The sequence below is a fragment of the Bos grunniens genome, chromosome 10 (genome assembly GCF_055505025.1).
Source record: "Bos grunniens cultivar Pamir isolate PY7600 chromosome 10, Bosgru_T2T1.0, whole genome shotgun sequence".
Taxonomy (NCBI): domain Eukaryota; kingdom Metazoa; phylum Chordata; class Mammalia; order Artiodactyla; family Bovidae; genus Bos; species Bos grunniens.
The window spans coordinates 83,147,466-83,169,192 of record NC_141174.1 but is presented as its reverse complement, the minus strand read 5'-3'; the positions used below and the strand labels follow the sequence as shown (position 1 = coordinate 83,169,192).

The window sequence follows — 21,727 nt, the reverse complement described above, 5'->3', positions numbered from 1 at the left end:
GATTGCAGCCATAAAATTAAAAGATGCTTACTCTTTGGAAGGAAAGTTATGACCAACCTAGATAGCATGTTAAAAAGCAGAGACATTACTTTGTCAACAAAGGTACGTCTAGTCAAGGCTATGGTTTTTCCAGTAGTCATGTATGGATGTGAGAGTTGGACTGTGAAGAAGGCTGAGCGCCAAAGAATTGATGCTTTTGAACTGTGGTGTTGGAGAAGACTCTTGAGAGTCCCCTGGACTGCAAGGAGATCCAACCTGTCCATTCTGAAGGAGATCAGTCCTGGGTGTTCATTGGAAGGACTGATGTTGAAGCTGAAACTCCAATACTTTGGCCACCTGATGTGACAACGAGCTGACTCATTGGAAAAGACCCTGATGCTGGGAAAGACTGAGGACAGGAGAAGGGGATGACAGAGGATGAGATGGTTGGATGGCATCACCAACTCAACGGACAGGAGTTTGGGTAAACTCCAGGAGTTGGTGATGGACAGGGAGGCCTGGCGTGCTGTGGTTCATGGGGTCGCAAAGAATCGGACACGACTGAGCGACTGAACTGAACTGAGTCAGGGTTACTGGAGCATGAGCCAGCCAAGTGTTATACAGGTAATATATTTAATATATTACGTATATAGGTAATATATATATAATGTTTCTGGAGGAACTGAGGTTAAGGACATTATCACAGACAGTCCATTGTGGAAGCCATGAAGCTGAGCAGGAGGGGAATGGGCCAAATGTGACCTGTTGCTAAGAGAAATCACAAGGGTCAGATCCAGACTCAAGGACAAGGACTTAGCAAGATTCTTGATGATGGTTACTAGCTCACAGAGAGCAACCAGGAATCAAATCAAATTAGTTTGAAAGGAATTGTGCAGAGACTTCTCACTTGACAGTCAGGGATCTGGGAAGACATAATCTCTAAGACAATGTTTAGGCCCAAATCCATGTCCAAAGGGGGCTTTCCTGATGGCTCAGGCAGTAAAAAAATATCTGCCTGCAATGCAGGAGACACAGGTTTAATCCTGGGATCAAGATTCCCTGGAGGAGGAAATGACAACCCACTCCAGTGTTCTTGCCTGGGAAATCCCATGGACAGAGGAGCCTGGTGGGCTACGGTCCATGGGTTACAGAAGTGTAGCACACAACTGAGCAACTGAACCATGCACACACGACGCACCATGTCCAAAAGGAGGAGGGATGCTTCAGTTCCAGAAGGGGCATCTTCTTGAGGATGTCCATAAAGGACAATGGATAAAGAAGATAAGAAGGGACCTAGAGTAATTAGTTTCATTGACCAAGAAACTCACTCCACTGTCCAGAAGGATGGATCTGCTATATGCTATGGATTAGTGACCATTGTTTTCTCTTCGATTCCAAATTGAATTTTTTTTCTTAATGGTTATCCTATTTCCCTCTTCTATTTCATATTGGTTATGCAGAGGTAGCTACATTTATCTTTAAGCCATAGATTGCAAAATCACAAGGCGTTATATCCAGACCTAATCAATAACTGCACATCACAAAGGGACCCTGTACTGAGGGCTCAGTAAAGCAACTGGGCATGGTTTGGTTTTGCCTCCTATTGAGAAGTGGGTGAGTGCAGCTTTTTGTTAGGCCGAAGAATGTTACATCAGTAGGTAGGCATATTTTTGAGATTGTATGTTTGTCAAGAAGAGTATATAGGTGGATTTTGGAATACTGTGGGTGCACCTTGCTAACCCGCCCATCTTCTCTTCTTCTGAAGAGCCATTTCACTCTCCCACACGGTCCTGCTGAAGTTGCCGATTATGGTGGCTTACTCTTCCACCCTAGACGTGGGCACATGTCCATTCTGGCCACAGTTCTCCCAAGGTCTGTAGAGCTAGAACTGGTGAGGCCACCAAATAGAAGGAAGCAGAGTCAAGAGATGAAGACATCATCGTTTTAACCCCTAAATCCAGATCCAGCCTAGATCCAGCCGTACCTAAAGGCAGGTACATCCTTTGATTTATCAATTTTGTAAGCCAACTAGTTTCCGGTTGGCTTGTTTGAGTTGGGCTTCTGACACTTGCAACTGAAAGTATTTGGACTTACACATGCACGCACAACAGAGAAACAAACACCATAGTTGTTTAAACTCATTAGACATTATATAAGTCTTCCATGAGCTTAGAGGGATCAGCAAGTTTTTAACTAAAGCAGAGTTCTCCAACCTCCGGGATCTAATGCCTGATGATCTGAGGTGAAATTGATGTAATAATAACAGAAACAAAGTGCACAATAAATGTAATGCTCTTGGATCATCCCGAAACCATCCCTCCTCCATCTGTGAGAAAATTATCTTCCGTGAAACCAGTCCCTGGTGCCAGAACAGGTTGGGGAGCACTGGCTTAGACCATACCTGTGCTCCGGCTCCTAGCGCAGTGCTTAGCACCTAGCAGTGAGGGGCCTCCATGTCTCCATGTGAATAGCTGTTTGTATGTGCAGATGTTACATATTCCCATCTGTGTCCAGGGTGCTTTGTGTGTTAGCATTGTGCTGGTGTACAGATGCCCTTGACACTAGCTCCTTTTTCAGCTGGAAATTATTTGTTGGTATATATGGCATCTTACCTGGTAACGTTAGTTTTCATCCCATTCCCTCCAAAAACGAGTCAAAGACAAAGGAACAGGTGGGAACAAGTTTTCTTAGAAACTCTTATGAAGGAGGAACTCTCCCCCCGCCATGTCCTTCATTGTCTGATGTGACATCAGATTAGAGGCCTCCAGCCTCAGTAACAGCTGGGGACCAGAGTGCCCACCACACAGCTGGGGCCCCAGACTAGTCTGATCCAGGTTTGTGGGGTGGAGCAAAGATTATCCTCCTAGGAACAGTATGTGCAAGGCCCTGTGGGCCCAGGAAAGGCTGACCAAGGCAAGGTGAGTCGTGGTGTTCTAAGCCAAAACTTTTGCCCATCTCACAGAAGCAGGCAGGAAGCACCACCATCGATCAGCTTTATATGGCACCCACTGGATACACAGACAGACAAAGACAGACGGACAGAGCACACACCACTTCTAAGCTGAACACTGCTCACCATCTAGAAGCACCTCGGATAAGCACATGTGAGACACTCTTGCATAGGAAAGATGTAGTTTTTAAAGGAATGAAGAAGTATTTTGGCAAAACATCTACTTCCCTCCCAGGTCCTGGGTAAAGAGGGACCTCTAAATTCTGAAGCTTCTACAATATTGAAAATTATCCCCTTCTCTCAATGGCAGTATATACAGTAGCGAATCTTCCAAGTCTGTTGTCACAGCCCTCTATATATATCCTGAATCTACTTTACAGGTGGGTAGACTTAGAGACAGAAGGTGGTCTGGAGCAAGGGGACACAGGGGCTGGCTCAAGGTGAGGGGAAACAGGAGGTGTCTCAGCTCAGCCAAAGGCAGGGCCTCTGTCTGTCTGGACAGGGAAGAGAAAGACTGGGGTGGTCCAAACTCCCTTTCATCCTAACTGGGGAAGCAGAGGTTCTACGGGGAAGGCTGTCAAGAAGGAAAGGCAGGTTCCCACTCCTGCTGGCTTAAGAGGCCTTTCAGGGTGGCAAGGACCAGGGCAGGCCAGAGCTCCTCATCAAGGCTTGTTCAGGGATGCTCTCTGAGTCTGGGGGCTGTGGGCTCACTGCCTTCCATAACTCTCTTGTTACATGCTTAGGAACACAGACCTCAAGTCCTAAATTACTTTAAAAGGTGTTGGGGTGGGGTTGGGAGGTTAAGAGGAAATGAGACACAGAATAACCTTTCCACAGCCTTCTTCTGCCTAGGCTGGGGCCTTCAAGGGTCTTCTTCACCCTGTCTCCTAGGGATATTTAAAGGCAGCTTTTATTAGACTCTATACTGTTTCTTTTGTTTCTCTTGTGATTTTTTTTTTGTTTTTTTCTTTGTTTTAATTTATATATATATATATATATATATTCTTAAAAAAGCAATAGTCCTTTGGTCCCTAAACTCTAAGGAATGATATGATTTTGAAAGAAGTAGATCTGGGCTTCCCTTTGGAGAAGCCCTTGGCACCCCCTAGGCCATCTGCTGGTTCCCCTCCCTAGACAGTCACTCCTCAACCAGCCCCAGCTGCCTTGCCAGCCTGAGCTCTGCATCACAGGCACAGAACAACCCACTTGGTGAAAACAATCCTTAAAGCGGCCTGAGCCCAGGCGTTGGCCTAGGGTCCACCTCCATCTGCGGCTGCTCCTTCAGGAAGGGCTGCTCAAGCATTTCTGTGCTTCTCTTTTCCTTTCTTCTCACTCTTCAGTTTCCAGTGTTGGGTATTAATTGATAAGGAGAGAGAAAGGAGATAAAGAAAAATGTCACTCTGGAGAACAAGACAGAAAGAGCAACTTGCCCCATCCGTGACATCTCAGGTGAGTGGCTGGACCTCAGGCTTCCCCCTGGAGCCAGACTCTGGGTTCTGGGCAGATCACCATGGGCCAGCACCCCCTCCTGAGGGCTCCCTGGAGGACAGTTCAACTGAAGGAGGGTCTTGTGAACCTTCTGAGACAGCAAATCTCTAAAAGTCACAGGCAGCTGGCCTTGCCAGAAGTCTAAGAGAGCTTGTCATCTTCCCCCCCATCACCACCAGGCCCCGTAAATCTTCAGGGTATTTGCTTCATCTCCGTGTTCACTGCCATCATCCCAGCCCTGACATCCTGTCCTTTCTTTGCTTAAACTCTTCAGTGATTCTCTACCATCTTCAGGATAAATTCCAAACTCATGGTCTTTAAGACCCTTCACGAGCTGACACAAACCTACTTTTCTAGTCTCATTCTCCACTCCTCTGCCCTCCCTACACAGGTCCCCATGACTATCTCTGGCATGGAACAAGCTGGTTGGATCTTACTATAATCATCTCTCCCAGGCTGTGGGACAGGAATGATGTCAAATTTATCTCAGTTCATAGATGGAAGGAAAAAAACAGCCCCAAACTGAGGATTCCTCCTAACTCCTGGCTCTTCTCACCCAGATTTTTTCAGAGGTGGGTGTCCTCAACATCCCAAAAGGAATGGCAAAGCTGAGAGTGCCTCTATCACTCAGGACTCATCTGCCTGGGGTCTACGAAGGACTCACCTTTCGTGGTTGGTCAGTAAGAGCAGATCAGTAAGGCCGGTTAGCATCCTTGGGCCTCTTCAGCTGAACCTTGAGCCTCTTCATGCCAATCTGAAAGCCATTCATGGCCTGAATAGCTGTCTGGGCACTGGTTGGATTGTCAAAGCTAACAAACCCTGGAGGGTATGTGCAGAGACATTAGCTGGGAACTCTGCCCAGCCTCTTCTCACCCCTCTTAGGCCAATTCCATCAACATACACTCCTCCACCTTTCAGCATCTGCATGTGTGCACACACACACGGACACAGGTTCATACAGACATGGACAAGTGGCCTGAGTTTCCTGTGATTCTTGGAAGGACAGGAGGTAATTCTGAGTGCGTGTGTTGGGTGGCGGGTGTTTCTCTGTTTTTTTCTTGGCATGGAAAAAGCTCTCTCCCTTCACAGCTCCCATTCTGATCCTCTGAATTGCAGTTGCAGTTGGAGGGAATCTCTGACTCCAGACCCCCCCATCCACTTGTCCTGGCCAGATTCTGAAGCCTAACCTGGCTGAAGATCTACCAGACACCTGACCGTCCCAGGTGAAGCTGATATAGACTTGTTCCTGGTCTAGGACCCTGCTGAGTGCTATACACTCAGTTTCTAGGAATCATTGACTTCCGGAGGCGCAAACTTAGGGTTTGTAGGGAGCCTCATAATTAGGAGAGGGAGAGGTCCACGGATGGGGCTCAACTCACCAAAACACTTGCTCTGGTTTGTGGCACGATCCACAAAGACTTTGGCAGAGACAACGGCTCCAAAGGGCAGGAATGTCTGGATGAGTTCTGCATCACCAAACTCCTGAGGCAGGTGATAGATGAAGAGGTTACAGCCTTCGGGGCCTGGAGGAACAGCGGCAGGCTGGTTCAGGGGAGGAGTCCTAAGTCCAGCCCCACCAGGCCTTGATCTCCAGACCCCTGTCCCTCACCTTCTCTTTGCTGCTGGGGCAAGGCTGAAGGCTGCTGGGGAAAAGTTGTGCTCACTGGGGCATAGGCCGACGGATAGGCTGCTGGAGACAGAGGTGGGAGCGGGCAGTGACCCCCAGGAGCCATCCCCCAAGCAGGACCCCACCTGCCTGGCCACTTTTGACCAATTCAGCCAGTCCACCCCTAGAAAGGTCGTTCTGGATCCAAGGGTGAGGGAATGGAGGGTCGACTCCTCAGAACAGAGCCTAACCTCCCCTCCCCCCGCCCCCCACAAATCCCCCTGTTACTTTCTGGGGCCCTTCAAACCTCCCAGGCCGCGTAGCGCCAAGTGAAACCTGCGTAGTGGTGCATCCCAGCGTAGGCCTGCTGCAGGGGGTCAGCCACGCCGGGACTCTGGGCTGGGGAGAGAGGGGCACAAGGCCCTAAATGAAGGTGGGCTGACGGGCAGGGCTAGGTGAGAATTCAGGGAGTGTGGAGGGAGGCGATGAAAGGCAGCAGGGAAGGAGGAGTCTCTTCTTAGGGAGGCCAGGCCTTGCCATCACCATCCCCCAGCCCCCACTCCCCATTCCGTTTGGGGGGAGATTTGGGCGGAGTGAGGGGCCCACCTGGGTAAGGAGAGAGCCCGTTATTGTAGAGACTGTCCGAGCCTGGTTGCCCGTTGGTCTGGGGAGTCAGGGGACCGAATCCATTGACGCCGATGGGCGCCGGGAGACCCGGAAGCGTGCCCGGGCCACCGCCGGGCGGGGAGTTGGCTGCAGGTGGCGAGGAGGTGGGAAAGTCAGGTCACCGCCCCACGCTCGCTCCGCCCTGGCCCCAGCCCCGCCCGGCCCCGCCCCCTGCGCGCAGTACCTGCCGCGGGCAAGAGAGGCGCTGCTACCAGGCTGAAGGCCGCCACGTGCTGCATCTGTGCAGCCACTGCCGCCACTGGGCCGAGGCCGGGGCCCTGCGCCGCCGCCAGCAGGGCCGCCTGGTGCTGCAGGATCTTTGGGAGGGAAGAAGGGCAAGTGTAGAGGACCAGTGGCGGGCAGCTGCTCGGGCTCCCTAGCCCCAGCCTGGCTCACTCGCTGCGCCACGTGTACTCCAGGACCAGGCACCTACCGCGGTGGTATAGGCTCCGCAGGCCCCGAGCGGCAGCGGCGCGGGGTGGAAGGCGCCCAGCTGGCCTGCCATTTGCTGCATCCGCCGCAGTGCGCGCTCGCGGTCCGTGTCTGCCAGCTTGACCACGAGGCTGGACGAGGCGCCCTGGGTAAGACAGAGGAGGCTGCAAGGACCGGTCTAACCTCCAGCTCCAGCTCTGGGCCCAGTGCCTTGCTTATCCTCAGGGCCTTTCCCCGGGTTTGTGGGGAGAAGCAGCCAGCCCCCACCCCACTGGCCTCGCCCTGGCCCCGGCGCCCGCCCTCACCGCCATTGTCCGGCTGCCGTGCAGACTCTGGATGGCTGCCTGAGCTTCCCCTTGACTCCCGAACTTCACAAAGGCACAGCCTGGGGCAGGATAGAGGTGGCTCAGGTCACAGAGGCCAAAGGGTCCTGTGGTCCAGAGTGAGGCAGGGGTCATCAGGAAATCCAGGGGTCAGCTCAAGTCACCTTTACTAGTGCCATCAGGGCTCCGTAAGACGGTGCACTCCTCAATGTGGCCGAAGGGCTGGAATAGGCGTCTGACGTCCTCCTCACCCTGTTGCTTGCCCAGCATACCCACAAACAGCTTTCGGTCCTCTGGGGACAAATCCAGGAGTCACCTGGGAACCCTAAGTCCTCTTGGACTCTGCAGAGGAACAGAGGAGCCTAGGAAGGGAGCTAACCACGGTCTAGCTCTGGGAAGAAGAGGAGGAAATGAGAAGGCCTTAACTCATTGGGCCCACAAGGTTGGGTTTTTTTTGAGGGGAAGGATGACCTTCAGATGGATCTGGAGGAAAGGCACTCAGGATTTCCATCAGGAAAACCCGAGTCCTGGAAAAACTCCGACTCATGGCTGCTCTTGTGGGAAGTTACTCAGTCCATATTTTTTGGTTGGATAAAGCCCTACATGCACCATTTTATGCTTGACCTTTATGTTCTTAGAGTTTGGGAAATGCTGTTTTGGACCATTTCAGCCCTATTAAGGGAGGAAGTCCTAGAGGGGTCCTAGTATCCATACTGGGTCTGGAGGAGATAAGTACACCCTAAGGAGAAGCCTGCTGGCAATGACTGGAATCAAAGAAAATTCTGGATCAAAAAACAAAACAAAACAAAAAAACAGCACAGAAACAGTTGTCTCATTGTACTGATGCATCCCCAGACTCTTGAGCACTGGAATGATGAACCCCCACCGCCAGCTCCAAACTCAACCTGGGTGCCCTTCCCAAAGGCCTAAACAGGAAGGGGAGCTTGGGTTCCTAATCCTCCAACATTGGCATTTTCCTGACTACACTTGCTGAACCCGTGACCCCTTTCCTTACCTCCCTTACTTCTCACTGAGCCCACGAGGCCCTCCCTGAGCCCTGCTGCCTCCTCCCTGACTTCCCCTGTTTTCCCCAGGTGTTGGTGCTATGGGAGAACAATTTCTGCCTGCAGACCCAGTAGCCACCTGAGAATCCTCCTCTGTGTCCCCGCTTCCTATGGGAGTGGTAGAGATGCCCGGAAAGGGGCTGCACGCTGGGTCTGTGCCCTTGAAAAAAGCTGCAGAACTGGAGCTGGCAGGACTTAGATGCACATCCGGCAAGAGCACTATCCAGGAGTCCAGCTCACAGGTCCTGCTGTCAAAGCCCCTCTCATTTCTGCACCAGGGTAAGTCTGAATTTGAGAGGGGGCTTCATCAGGGTGATACAAGTTGAAAGAGAAGGACTGGGTGGGAATATGGCTTCAGGCTCCACCTTTGAGATCCTGGAGCCCAAGAAAATCCATCCCAAACTCCTTTTCTCTTTGGCCAGCTTGGCTAGGCTGTTGGGATCCTTGGATCCTGAGTGCAGAGGAAACAAGGCTGATGAAGGTCGTAGGCTGAAGCGTGGGTGACAGTGAAAAGGAAGAACAGATTGATCAAAATTAGCAGTGGAGGGAATCTCTGACAAGGAGATTATGTGTGTGTCCATATTCACCTGGATGGTGTGGGGTTCAGCCTAGGCGGCCCTGAATACCATGGTGTCTGTCATCTGCCTGTCAATGCTGTGTCTTTATGAAAGGCATGGGCTGCGGTTTATTTGGGACAGAAGAATTATATGTGGTTTATATGTTTCAGCAGAACCCTTCCCTCTGTCCAGAGGGTAACTGCCCAGAAATCCTGATGGGGAAGGGATAGATAATGTACTTGTGGCCAAAATTCTAGTGGAGGTACCAACCTTCTGTGGTAAGAACACAAACCAGTGGGTGTACTTCACTCCTGGGTGTGTTAGCCACAGAAGAGTGCCCTTGGAATGGATCACTGGTTTCCTAACCTTTTTAAAAAGCTATGAAATCCATCATTCTAACAAAAAGATCAGGATGAAGCTCAAAATATAAGAGAAAAGTAGAACTGTTTGAAGTAAAGCCAGAAAAGAGGGAAGATGGCTGGAGTTTCTCTTGCTTCATCTTCCCTTGGTTCTCCCTAGAAAGGGCTCCATGGAAAGTCCTTTGTAAACCACTGACCTAAAAGACAGAACATACAATTCCACATGGTATATGAAGAGGGATGTGAGATCATTCTGTTCAGGAACCTGAGAAGACAGGAATGGTCTTTCATGATTCTGTTGACTAATCTGATGGTAGTTTTGCCTTGACATTGGAAGACAGGCCCTATTTGGTCAAGGAATCAAACCCTCTGAGACTGATATTGTTCTGAACTATGAAACCAAAGTATGCCCATGCATCTACAAGAGGCCCAAGAGGGGCTGGAGAAGATCTGGGGTCTTCAGAGTCCCAGGGCTTCATAATGTCCTAACTTGCAGTGCAGTTGTGACATTGGGTAGCATCTGCAAGATGATGATAGCACCCAGGTAAGCTGTCATGCCACAAGAAACAGCATCCAGGTTGCCCTAGGTAGGAAGAAAGATGTCATGGCTGAGAAGGTGCCCCCAGGACATAGAAGAGGTTTGTGTGGACAGTGGTCCAATCCTTCATCTGCTCTTTCTCCTGTTGCTCTTTTCTGATAATGGTGGTCAGTTACAGCTCATGTCAAAGACCATGAAATTCTCTGATCCTTCTTTTCCAATGAGAGTCTCCCAAATTAAAAATTTCCATTTCCATGACAGGGCACTGACCCTATGGTTCTGAGCTACTGGGTTGTAAAGAATTTGAAATTGAAATGAGTTTGGGCCATGGGCTGGTCTCTGCGCTGCACACTGCACAGGTATCACCTTAAATCCTAGTGTTCTCTTTGCCCCTTTATAGGAACCTTGATAGTGTTGACAGGAGGATGATCAGGGTCACAGTGCACGTTAGCATCAGATGATCCGGAAATGGTGGGATAAGTTTCTTAAGAGATATGGTCAAAGAGAATTACAGGCTGGCCCTCTGAGAGTAGCTGCCAAATGCACATCCCTAAAGATTTTGAGGGCTGAGGCATGCTCCCGGAGAGACGATGATGACAGGACTTAGTCCAGAAAATTCAGTACCCTCTAGGTTGAACTATGGCAGTTTGGTAAAAAAGAGGATTCTGTAAGAGGTAGGTCAGAAATGTCTGAGTAAAAGCATTACATGAGTGGTGGGGAGGTCTGTAGAAAGATGGAAATATTGAACAGGGAGGCCTAACTTTCCTAGAGTGGATGGAATTAGAAGATAGCATCAGTGCGGAGTTGAGACATAGTTGGAAAGAGACACAGTTGAATAGTATAACTGCCTTTTCATGGTGCAACCAATGTGTGCTTCTTGCTTTTCTATCAATGCTTTTTTGAACCAAACCAAGTTGTTTGGACCCTAGAGGTTCATCTCCATAAAGCTACCTTGAGCAGCTGGTCAAACAGGGATTCTAATGTAACAAATCATGGGGTTGAAAGCCCAGGTTAGAGTCAGTCCCTCTGTCTTCTTCAGGAAGGGTCTCAAGATACTGCTCTAGAAAGAAGGCTCTGCCTCAAGTTGGCCCAAAGGAATTCTTGAGGTGCCCAAGTTTCTGGCTTCTAGGCTCATCACAGCCAGCCAGTCACTTCCATGTCAGAGAGATAGCATGATTGTACAAACAGCGCAGGCACAGAGTTTCAACATTCGGGTACCAACCACCAAACGCATCCTAAAATTACCAGTCCAACTTTCCATCCAACTACCAACTCGGAAGATCCTGCTGACAGCAGCCTTTGATGCCCTGATGTTCTTAGTAATGACTGCAGCATAATGACCTAGCCAAGGAAGACTATGAAATGAGTGAAGGAAATATCCAGGGGAAACAAAGTCTTCTGATCAGATCTAATGAGTATCAGGGAGGACGTTAATTCCAAAAGAAAACTATGAGAACTAAGAAAGAAATTCAGCAAAGTTCCACTATACAAAAATCAACAAAACAATCAGGGCTTCCCTGGTGGCTCAGTGGTGAAGAGTACGCATGCCAGTGCAGGAAACACAAGTTCAATCCCTGGTCCGGGAAGATCCCACATGCCACGGAGCAACTAAGCCCATGCGCCCCAACTGCTCCACAACTACTGAGCCTGTCCTGTAGAACCCAGGAGCCCCAACTACTGAGCCCACATGCCGAAATTACTGAAGCCCACACACCCTAGAGCCTGTGCTCTGCAGCAAGCGAAGCCACTGCAATGAGAAATCCACACACCACGACCAGAGAGTAGCCCCCGTTCACTGCAACTAGGGAATAGCCCAAAGACAGCCAGAAATAAATAAAATTTTAAAAAGTCAGTTGTGCTTCTATACACTAGCAATGAACAAGCTGAAAACAAAATTAAGAAAACTATTCCACTTAGCATCAAAACAAATAAAATACTTAGGAATAAATTTAAACAAAGATGCCAAACAACTTGTACCCTGAAAACTATAAAACACTGCTGAAGGAAACTGGGAAGGCACAAACTGAAGGAAATTGGAGGACATCTTTTGTTCGAGAATTGAAAGACTTAATATTGTTAGATGTAAGTATTACCCAAAGCAATCTGCAGATTTAATGCAATCCCTATCAAAATTCCTATGGCATTTTTTTAAGAAATAGAAAAATCGATCCTAAAATTTATATGGAATCTCAAAATACCATGAATAGCCAAATAATCTTGGGGAGAAAAAGAATGTTGGAGGTCTCAGAATACCTGATTTCAAAACTCACTACAAAACTACAGTAATCAAAGTATGGTACGGGCATAAAGAGAGACATTTAGACCAATGGAGAGGAACAGAGAGGCCAGAAATAAGCCCTAACATACATGGTCAAATTATTTTTGACTAGAGTTCCAGTCTTTTCAACAAATGGTGCTGAGAAAACTGGACATCTACATATAAAGGAACAAAGTTGGACCCTTATCTTGCACTATATACAAAAATTAAATGAAAATGAATCAAAGACATAAAGGCTAAAATGATAAAGTTCCTGGAAGAAACAGGGGGGAACCTTCATGACCTTGCATTTGGCATTGATTTCTTGAATATGACATCAAAAGCACAGGCAACAAAAGCAAGAATAGAAATTTTGGACTATGTCAAATTTTAAAACTACTCTGCATCAAAAGACACGGAGTGAAGAGGCAACCTACAGAATGGGAGAAAATATTTGCAAACTGTATATCTGATAAGAGTTTAAGATCCAGAATATACAAAGAGTTCCTATGATTCAATGATAACAAAACAATTCAATTTAAAAAAAATGAGCAAAGGATCTGAATAGACATTTCTTCAAAGAAGATATACAATGGCTAGCAAGTATATGAAAAGATGCCCAACACCACTAATAGTTGAGAAAGTGCAAATCAAAACCACAATGAGATAGCAACTCATACCCATTAGGATAACTGTTATTTAAAAAAAGAAAAAAAAGGGATGTGGAGAAATTGGGACCCTTGTGGACTATTGTTTACATATGTGCACTAATGTAAAATGGTACAGCCATAGTGGAAAACAATGTGGCAGTTCCTCAAAAAATTAAAAATAGAATTACCGTATTACCTAGCAGTACCAGTTCTGGGTATATATCCAAAAAATTGAAAGCAGAGTCTCAAAGAGGTATTTATACACTCATGTTCACTGTAGCATTATCCACAATGGTCAAAAAGTAGAAGCAACCCAAATGTCTATCAACCAATGAATGGATGAGCAAAATGTGGTGTTTACACACAATAAAATATTATTCAGTTTTTTAAAGGAAAGAGATTCTGATACATGCTGCAACATGGATGAGAATTGAAGACTCTAGGTGATATAAGCCAGTCACAGAAAGATATATACTGTATGATTTCACTTATGTGAGGTATCTAGATTAGTAAAATTCATAGAAACAGAAAGTAGAATGGTGGTTGCCAGGGGCTAGAGGGAGGGAGAAATGGAACTTGATGTTTAATGGGAACAGAGTCTGAGTTTTATACGACGAAAAAGTTCTGGATTTTGCACAGCAATGTGAATGTTGCTAACAGTACTGAACTATATTCTTAACAGTGGTAAAAAGAATAAAGATTATGTTATGTCTGTTTTACCCCCGCTTAAAAAAAATACAGTGAAGGAGGAGGCCTGAAAAATAGGGACTTAGACCAAGAAAGAACGGAGACTCCACTGTTTCTTCATCTTGATTCAAGAGACCCCGGAGGCAAGTAAGAAAGCCGGGGCCTTCAGGTTCCCTTAAGAGAGAAGATCTCGGCCTCTGGAGATGCATTTTTCTCTTCTGGAGTAAATGAATAGTGTGGAACTTGGCTGCAGAATTTATGGGAACTGGCATACAGTAAACTATGTATATTTGTATAAACATATACACAGGGCTGGCACACATCCAAAGGCTGCTGTGGGATGTCCCTGGTGGCTCAGTGGTAAAGAATCTGCCTGCCAGTGCAGGAGACACAGGTTTCATCCCTGGTCGGGGAAGATTGCCACATGCTGCAGAGCAACTAAGCCCTCAGCTACTGAGCCTGCGCCCTCTAGAGCCTGTGCTCCACAACAAGAGAAGCTACCGAAATGAGCACCCTGTGCACTAGAGAGTGGCCCTCACTTGCTGCAACTATAGAAAAGCAATGAAGACGCAACACAACCAAAAATAAATAAATAAATACTTTTCGAAAAAAAGACTGTGCCTTCCAATGAAGGGGGATGTGGGTTCAACCCCTGGTCAGGGAAGTAAGGTCCCACATATTGTGGGGTGCAGCCAAACATGTTTTTTTTAAATGCTGCCGTAATGTAGTCCATGAAGACTTGGATGCACTCCAAGGGTCACCAATGCTACCAGAGATGGCCGTGGAAGAAGAGGACCCCAGAATTAAGTTCATGAGACGGGTCTGTGACCTGTAGAGCATGGTTATACAGAGAGTCTTATGATCATTCAGATTCATAAGGAGCTGTTTAGTCTCAGAACAAATGGGTAGTTTCAAGAACAATGATGTTGTAGGTAATGTTATAGTGGAAAAAAGACTATAGAAGATATATAGACTATAGAAGACTGCAGAAGACCATCTCTGCATCTTTCCAAGCTATTATGAAAAATGTTTTTATAAATTTGCTTTAAACCTTTTTTTCAATGAAAACAATTCTACTTCTATTCAGGCTTTCCCCTGCTATGCTAACAATCTGATTTCTACAAAATTGGCTGGAAGTGGAAATAAAACAGACCTACAATAGAAGTTATAAAAAATAAAGTAAAATATAGGTTATTTCAACCACAATTCTCATGTCTATTGATTAAAAATAATAGTAATACTACCCTGTTGCATTGGCATCAAAATTCAAGCGATAGAATGTGAAATAACTATTTTTGTCAAAAAGCACATGCATGTGTACACAGTAGAATACTCCTGTATGGCAGAGGGGAAATGGAAGTCTCTGGGCCAAAGAAGCAAGCTTGATAGGTTTTGTTAGGCTGTCACAGTGCTGGTGCACTTTTAAAAATGGAATTAGCTGCTAACATTTAATATATTAAAGGGGAAATTTTTAATTAAATCATGACAGTCTCAACCATTTAGGGTTACTTACCTGGCTCCTGTAGCATTTGAGTTAGTGATCCCCGTTTTATGGGAAGAAAAAGCTAATAATCTCTTCCAGAAAAAAATGACAGTTTTGAAAGATTATATTTGCCTTGATACCCCTTAGATTATGTCTGCATTGATACCAGTATTTTTGTCAGATATAAAAGTCATTAATCATCTGTATACAAAGGATTTAATTGCAGGAATAATTTAAAAATATGCAAGGTCACAGGCTTACCTATATCAGGGCAGGTATGATCATTAACTCTGAAGGTTTATAGAATTGGGATCACAAAGATAAGATTTAAATGGGACAAGCTGTCCTACATTGGTGCCAAATGTTACGTTTCAAAATTCAAATTCAATACCATTTAAAAAATTGCATTTCTAAAGCATTAATTTGTGTTAAAATTTAGCAGAGAGCTTCTGAAGAGATACACAATAGCATTGAAGAGAAGGAGCACATTTTGATTAGTATCTAACAGATCAGTTAGTAGTAAAATACTTCAGTTTCAGTTCAGTTGCTTAATCGTGTCCCACTCTTTGCAACCCCATGGACTGCTGCACGCCAGGCTTCCCTGTCCATCACTAGCTCCCGAAGCTTGCTCAAACTCACATCCATCCAACCATCTCATCCTCTGTCATCCCCTTCTCCTCCTGCCTTCAGTTTTTCCCAGCATCAGCGTCTTTTCCAATGAGTCAGGGTCTTTTCCAATTTTACTGGAAAAGTAAAATATTTATAAAGACCCAACTGTTGCAAGACTTAGTACATATGCCTCCTCTCTCCCAAATGTGTATCAGGGAACATTTGGTGACTTTGAGTGGGAGCAGGAAGGAATTGAAAGATCTGGTTATCCAAAACTCTAAGAAGGATTATCCATAGATGCCTTTGGAATATATGCTCCTTAAAAACCATCACTTGTCAAGAAATATCTATGTTATACATGACCACTAAAGGGCTTCCCTGGTGGCTCAGATGGTAAAGAATCCTTCTGCAATGCAGGAGACCTGAGTTTGACCCCTGAGTGGGGATGATCCCCCGGAGAAGGGAATGGCTACCCATGCCAGTATTCTTGCCTGGAGAATCCCCATGGACAGAGGAGCCTGAAGGGCTACAGTTCATGGGGTCACAAAGAGTTGGACATGATTGAGTCACTAAAACTTTTGCTATTTTTCTTTTTTAAAATTATGAATCCTACTGCCAGGCAGACGTCTTTTCAGCTAGATTTTCTTTTCCTGCTCTCTTGAGCTGCTCAGAATCTGAACAGGTGTAGAGGTGAAATGCCAGAATTTGTCAGTGATATTACACCTGAAAAACTTGTACAAAAAGAAGGAGGAAAATTATAAAAGTCACACTGATGCCACTGCTAGGGGCCCAGATGACCAAGACATCTGGACCAGGCTAAGCAGAAGCATTATTGGTGTGGAGGTCTCCTTTGGGCAGTGGCCCTCATCCTGGTAAGATGTGTTAGACTCCAAGCAACAAATATGTCCCCAGTGTCCTGGATTCAGTTCCTGAACCAGACTCCAAGTCGCATCGTGTTCTTCTGAGCCCTGCACGTGTGCTTCCCTCTACCTGACGTACTTGCTCCCTTGCTCCTCCTTTTTCTATTCGGCTCCTTCTCGTTCATCCTGGAGGTCTCAGCTTAAATAGTGTTACCTCTGGGAGCCCACCTCGACCTCCTAGACTAAGTTAGGTGCCCCATGTTTGTTTCCCCACAACCCCCGGGACTTGAAAAGCACTGATCACACTGAATAATAGCTTCCTTTACTGTTTATATCCCCTTATAAACAATAGAGCTTCATGAGGCCAGGAGGCAGCTTTGCCTTGCATTCCTAATGTGGAGTAAGTTACTCAAAAGATATTGGTTGGATGGTTGAACAAACTACAGTCCAACCTGTCTGCTTCTTAGCTTACTCAGATACTCTCAGGTGGCCTCTCAGCTGTGGGACTGTCTAGTGTTTGTGAGCAGGGCTGAGAAGATGGCCAACACTGGCCGTGATGCCTAACAGGTTCCCAAGAAGCAGAAATTCTTGGGACAAGTGAACCAGAGGTTTGGTGTGCAGCCTGGAACTTCTCAAAAACCAGTCTGGAAAGAATGAGATGGAAAAGGAGGATGTGTGTATGAAGAGGGAGGCAGGAAGCTTGGAAGTAGCTTCTCAAGACAAAATGGGATGGTAGTATCTTGACCAGAAGCAGAGAATCAGAGATCAGGAAATCAGAGACCAGAATCAGAGATCAGAGAGAGTCAGCAGATGTCAGTGAGGGTTACAGGCAGATATTTTGGAATGATTTAACACCCAAGGGCAAGAAAGACACCAAGAACTGACACCAGAAGCTAGTCTTGCTTTTCCAGCTTAGAAGCTGGCCATAACGTGGCTGGTTGTCAAAAAGCACAGGCTCTCAAACCCTCTGTTCTTAAGGAGCTTTAGTTTTTTTCTGCACTATGAAACAGTGCAGCTAAAAAAAAAAAAAAATCACTTTTGAAGACTTTCCATGGTCCTCAACATAGAGTCAAATTTCTTAATATGGCCTGCAAAATCTGTCTGACCAGCCTCATCTTTTTCCTAAGGCAATGAAGGAATATGAGTGGCTCCAACCTAGAATGGACTGAATTTTCTGTAATCAGAAGAATCTGGAAAAGGAGAATAATTCTAGCCTGGTTCTTCAAACAAATCTGGAAGTTCCACCTGTGAAAACAGGAACGAACTTTCTCCAGGGGCCAGGTGGCAAGAACTCCCTTCCTCTACGTGTAGCCTCTATCTCCTCAGTCTTCTGGGTCTGGGGATGCTGGGACCCCATCCCTCCTCAGTCTGATGGCTGAGTTGTTTCTGGGGCTGAGCAATCTGGTCCCTCCCTACTTGTTCCCCTTATCCAAGGCAGGCGGAGGGGGGCTCTAGTAATAAAACATGGGTAATCCTGACTTCAGGAGTGGGCCCACCATCCCCGCCATGGATAATACCCTGAGATTTGTCAGGCAGGCAAGTTACCTCCTCGGCCCTCACTGGCAGCCGGCTTCACTTGGATAGGACGATTCATCTGAAAGACATCGGACCAACACACCCCATCAGCACGACCGCCTGGTCCTGGGGCCCCGCCTTCTCCACCCCTGGACTTCTCAGGATCTAAGCCCTCACTCCACCACTCTATACCCCACCACTCTCACACAGGAATTATAGATTTTCTCCAAGATTCCTCCCTTAAATGCAGGACTTTAGAAGGTGCTAAAGCCTGAGGATTAGGCCATACGAAGCTCAGGGCAAGTAGAGGAGGGAATGTGGAGGCTAAAGAGATTCTCCTGCCTTGGGCTCTGTGCACAGACCATGTGAGGCCTGCCCCTCTGGCTCCTGGACTTCCTCTGGGTGAGAGGAATTGGGTAGCAGGGTAGAACTGATACTGCAGATTTGTGTTTTGTGTCTAAGACTGAGAATATAATTTCTATGTGTCATTTAAACAATCTGGGAATCAAGATTTAGTGTTGTCTACCCCCAACTCTGCCGTTTAGTGGTTGTATGACTTAGAGTAAGCCATCCCCGCTTGGATTCAACTTGTCAAACGAGAAAAACCTCCCCCAAGTTTCTACGTCACTATAGTCTACACTCACCCTCCCAGTCCTCTCGCTGGGCACCCTCTACCCTGAGGATGCTGGAGTTCTCCAGGGTACTATCCTCGGCCCCACTCACCCCACTCTTCCCTTTCACCCTGAAGAGTCTCATCCACACCCACAGCCTCTGCTCCTGTCCCCACAGGGCTGACTCAGAGCTCTGCGTCTCCAGCCTGGACCTCCTGCCTGAGCTTGAGCCCCTTGTGGCCAGCTGCTTGCTGGACACCCCGACTAGAAAGTCCACTGGTACCTTCCACTGAACACACCCAAACCAGAGCTCATCTCTTTGCCCAGACCTGATCCTTCCAGTCATCCAAGCTGTAAACCTGGAAAGCAGCTTGGCTCCTTCCTCCCTCCCTTCCCCCACCAACCGATTTCACCTTCTAATTCAGGGGTTCCCTGATCAGGGGTAGATATGAATCACCCGGGAACCATATCAGACTCTCAAGTTGGGGGAACTGTATCATTCATTGGTAAACGCTCCCAGGTGATTTCGATATACACCCCACCCACTCCCATCCCCCAACCACCCTGAGAGAATTCATGATTGAATCCCCATCTCACCTTCCTCTCATGGGTGTTGTGGGGATCACATGAGATAATGGGGACGCAAAAGGTCTTTGTAAACTGCCAGGAGCTGGGTGCGTAGGACGTGAGGAATTATTGTTGGGGGGCAGACAGCTGAGTGCTGGGAGGAATGAACCGCAGCCTTCCTGTTCGTGGAGGAAGGGGTACTGATGCCCATCTGGCCTGAGAAGGTGATGATCTGACCCCCTCCCCTCAGGAAATGCAATGCTTCTGCACCAATCAGGGGCCACTCCATCCTCTACCAGTGTGCTTGTTGCCGAGACAACGGGCAGCTTCCTGTTACCATAGCCACAAGTGCTACCCAGTAACCATGGTAACGCCCTGGCAGTCACAGTTGAGCAATTTCCTTTGGATCAAATTTGGAGGAGGGGGAATGGGGAGGGCTTTAAAAAAAAAAAAAAAAGGAAAGGAAAACAGGCCAAGCCTGAACCAGCACAATCCCCCTCCCTCCCAGGACTCAGGTTCTTATGCGCTCTGACACACCCGCCCGCTGGTGGTGGAGCACCTGCAGAGGACCAGGTTGTGGATGGGGGCCGAGACACCGACAGGACACAGGCTTCAGTCTAGAGGGGATGACAGATCAATCCAAGCAGATCAGGGTGAGCTGGACAGGTCTGGACTGGCCTGGACCAGGGACCGGGAGGACAGGACCCCTCCCTGGACATGGCCACCTGTGACTGTGGAGGAGAGACCAAGAGACAGAGCCATGGAAAGCAGAGACACAGGGAGAGATGAAGAGACACAGGAAGACAGAAATGATAAGAGAGTAAAACGGACCTGCAAAGGGGCAAGGAAAGAAATACTGGTGGAGACGAGAAGGAATTGAGGGGATAGGGGTCAGGAAGGGAGCATAGGAAAGGGAGGGGGGAGTGTGGCAGCAGGGGAGAAGCCTGGGGTGGGGGCCAGTGATGGTGAGCAAGACCATCATTATTTTATTAGTTCTTAAATAGATTCTAAGAATTTCTCTCTGGAGCCTAGAGTGATGAGCACATGTGACAGCAGTTTCCATGGCAGCTGCCTCCCTGGCTGGGTTTCTGGGGAGATGGAGCTCATTGGGGCTCTGGAGGATGTCCCTTCCCCCAGCCCCCACTGCACCACTCTTTGATGGAGAGTGGGCATTAGGTGGTACATAAACATCCCACGTGGACCTGGCAGAGTCCAGGTCTCAGAGGGTGGGCACCTAGACCTTCCACCACTCAGCCATGTTGTCAGTATTCCCAGAACTCTGAAGAGCCCTGAGCTGGGCCCTTCAGGAGAGACAGCAATGACCCTGGGACCCTGTCCTTAAAGGGTAAAATAATGTCACCATTTCCCAAGAGCCCACTATGTGCCAGGCCCTTCCTGGGGCACTGTATATACACTGTCTCTAAATTCCTTCCAAACACTCTACAAGAGAATGTTGTTGTTCCCATAGTACAGATGAGAAAGTTGAGGCTGCTGCTGCTGCTGCTGCTGCTGCGCTAAGTCGCTTCAGTCGTGTCCGACTCTGTGCAACCCCACAGATGGCAGCCCACCAGGCTCCCCCGTCCCTGGGATTCTCCAGGCAAGAACACTGGAGTGGGTTGCCATTTCCTTCTCCAATGCATAAAAGTGAAAAGTGAAAGTGAAGTCACTCAGTCGTGTCTGACCCTCAGCGACCCCATGGACTACAGCCTTCCAGACTCCTCCATCCATGGGATTTTCCAAGCAAGAGTACTGGAGTAGGGTGCCATTGCCTTTGGGGGAGGCTAAATCACTTGTCTGAGATGACATGGTGCTTGAGCTGGGATTTGCCCCCTGGTCTGTCTGACATTGAAGTCCATGATTTTCCCTCAAGTTGCTCAACTCTGTTCTGAAGGCATGAACACAAATGAGGAACAGAGGGGCCAGGACCAGGGGAGGAGTGCAAGGTGAAGTGCTGTGGGAGAGGCTGACTCCAGCTGGAGAGGCTGGCTCAGGGATGGCTTTGTGGAGCAGGCAGAGTTTGAGCTGGGTCTTGCAGCACTGGGGTCACTGGGCCATCATGGGAGGGGCAGGGCTGGAGGCTGAACATTCCAGATGGCTGGGGTATGGACAGGGAGACGCAAGTCTGAAAGAGTAAGGGTTTTCAGGTAGGCGCCTGACATTGAGGGGGCTAGTGAGTGAAAGTTACTCAGTCGTGTCCAACTGTTTGTGACCCCATGGACTATACAGTCCATGGAATTCTCCAGGCCAGAATACTGGAGTATTCTTGGGCTTCCCTGGTGGGAAGATGAATTGAGAGAATATTACTATATGTAAAATAGATGACCAAAGCAAGCTTGATGCGTGAAGCAAGGCACCCATAGCCAGTGAGTGCTCTGATGATGATGATGATGATGAAAGTTGCTCAGTTGTGTCTGACTCTTTGCGACCCCATGGACTATATAGTCCATGGAATTCTCCAGGCCAGAATACTGGAGTGGGTAGCCTTTCCCTTCTTCAGGGGATCTTCCCAACCCAGGGATTGAACCC

General features: G+C 47.6%; 1 protein-coding gene across 15 annotated transcripts in view; it reads right to left on the bottom strand.

The window, feature by feature from the left end:
• Nucleotides 1-2,647: 2,647 nt before the first annotated feature.
• CELF6 (CUGBP Elav-like family member 6) overlaps nucleotides 2,648-21,727 on the bottom strand; it is a 30,299-nt gene continuing 11,219 nt past the window's right edge. For 2 of the 15 annotated variants that reach the window (XM_086322672.1, XM_086322679.1), the window contains 11 exons: nucleotides 18,054-18,102; nucleotides 7,609-7,737; nucleotides 7,427-7,506; nucleotides 7,123-7,266; nucleotides 6,874-7,006; nucleotides 6,630-6,776; nucleotides 6,360-6,422; nucleotides 6,027-6,107; nucleotides 5,797-5,940; nucleotides 5,082-5,236; nucleotides 2,648-4,263 (listed from right to left, as the gene is read on the bottom strand). In XM_086322672.1, the coding sequence (XP_086178798.1) occupies nucleotides 5,109-5,236; nucleotides 5,797-5,940; nucleotides 6,027-6,107; nucleotides 6,360-6,422; nucleotides 6,630-6,776; nucleotides 6,874-7,006; nucleotides 7,123-7,266; nucleotides 7,427-7,506; nucleotides 7,609-7,737; nucleotides 18,054-18,102 (1,098 nt within the window). In that variant the 3' untranslated portion in view covers nucleotides 2,648-4,263; nucleotides 5,082-5,108. Of the gene's footprint in view, nucleotides 4,264-5,081; nucleotides 5,237-5,796; nucleotides 5,941-6,026; nucleotides 6,108-6,330; nucleotides 6,423-6,629; nucleotides 6,777-6,873; nucleotides 7,007-7,122; nucleotides 7,267-7,426; nucleotides 7,507-7,608; nucleotides 7,738-18,053; nucleotides 18,103-19,231; nucleotides 19,908-21,727 lie in introns of those variants that run through there. The other 13 variants (XM_086322678.1, XR_015135254.1, XR_015135251.1 and 10 more) reach the window with 13 other exon arrangements.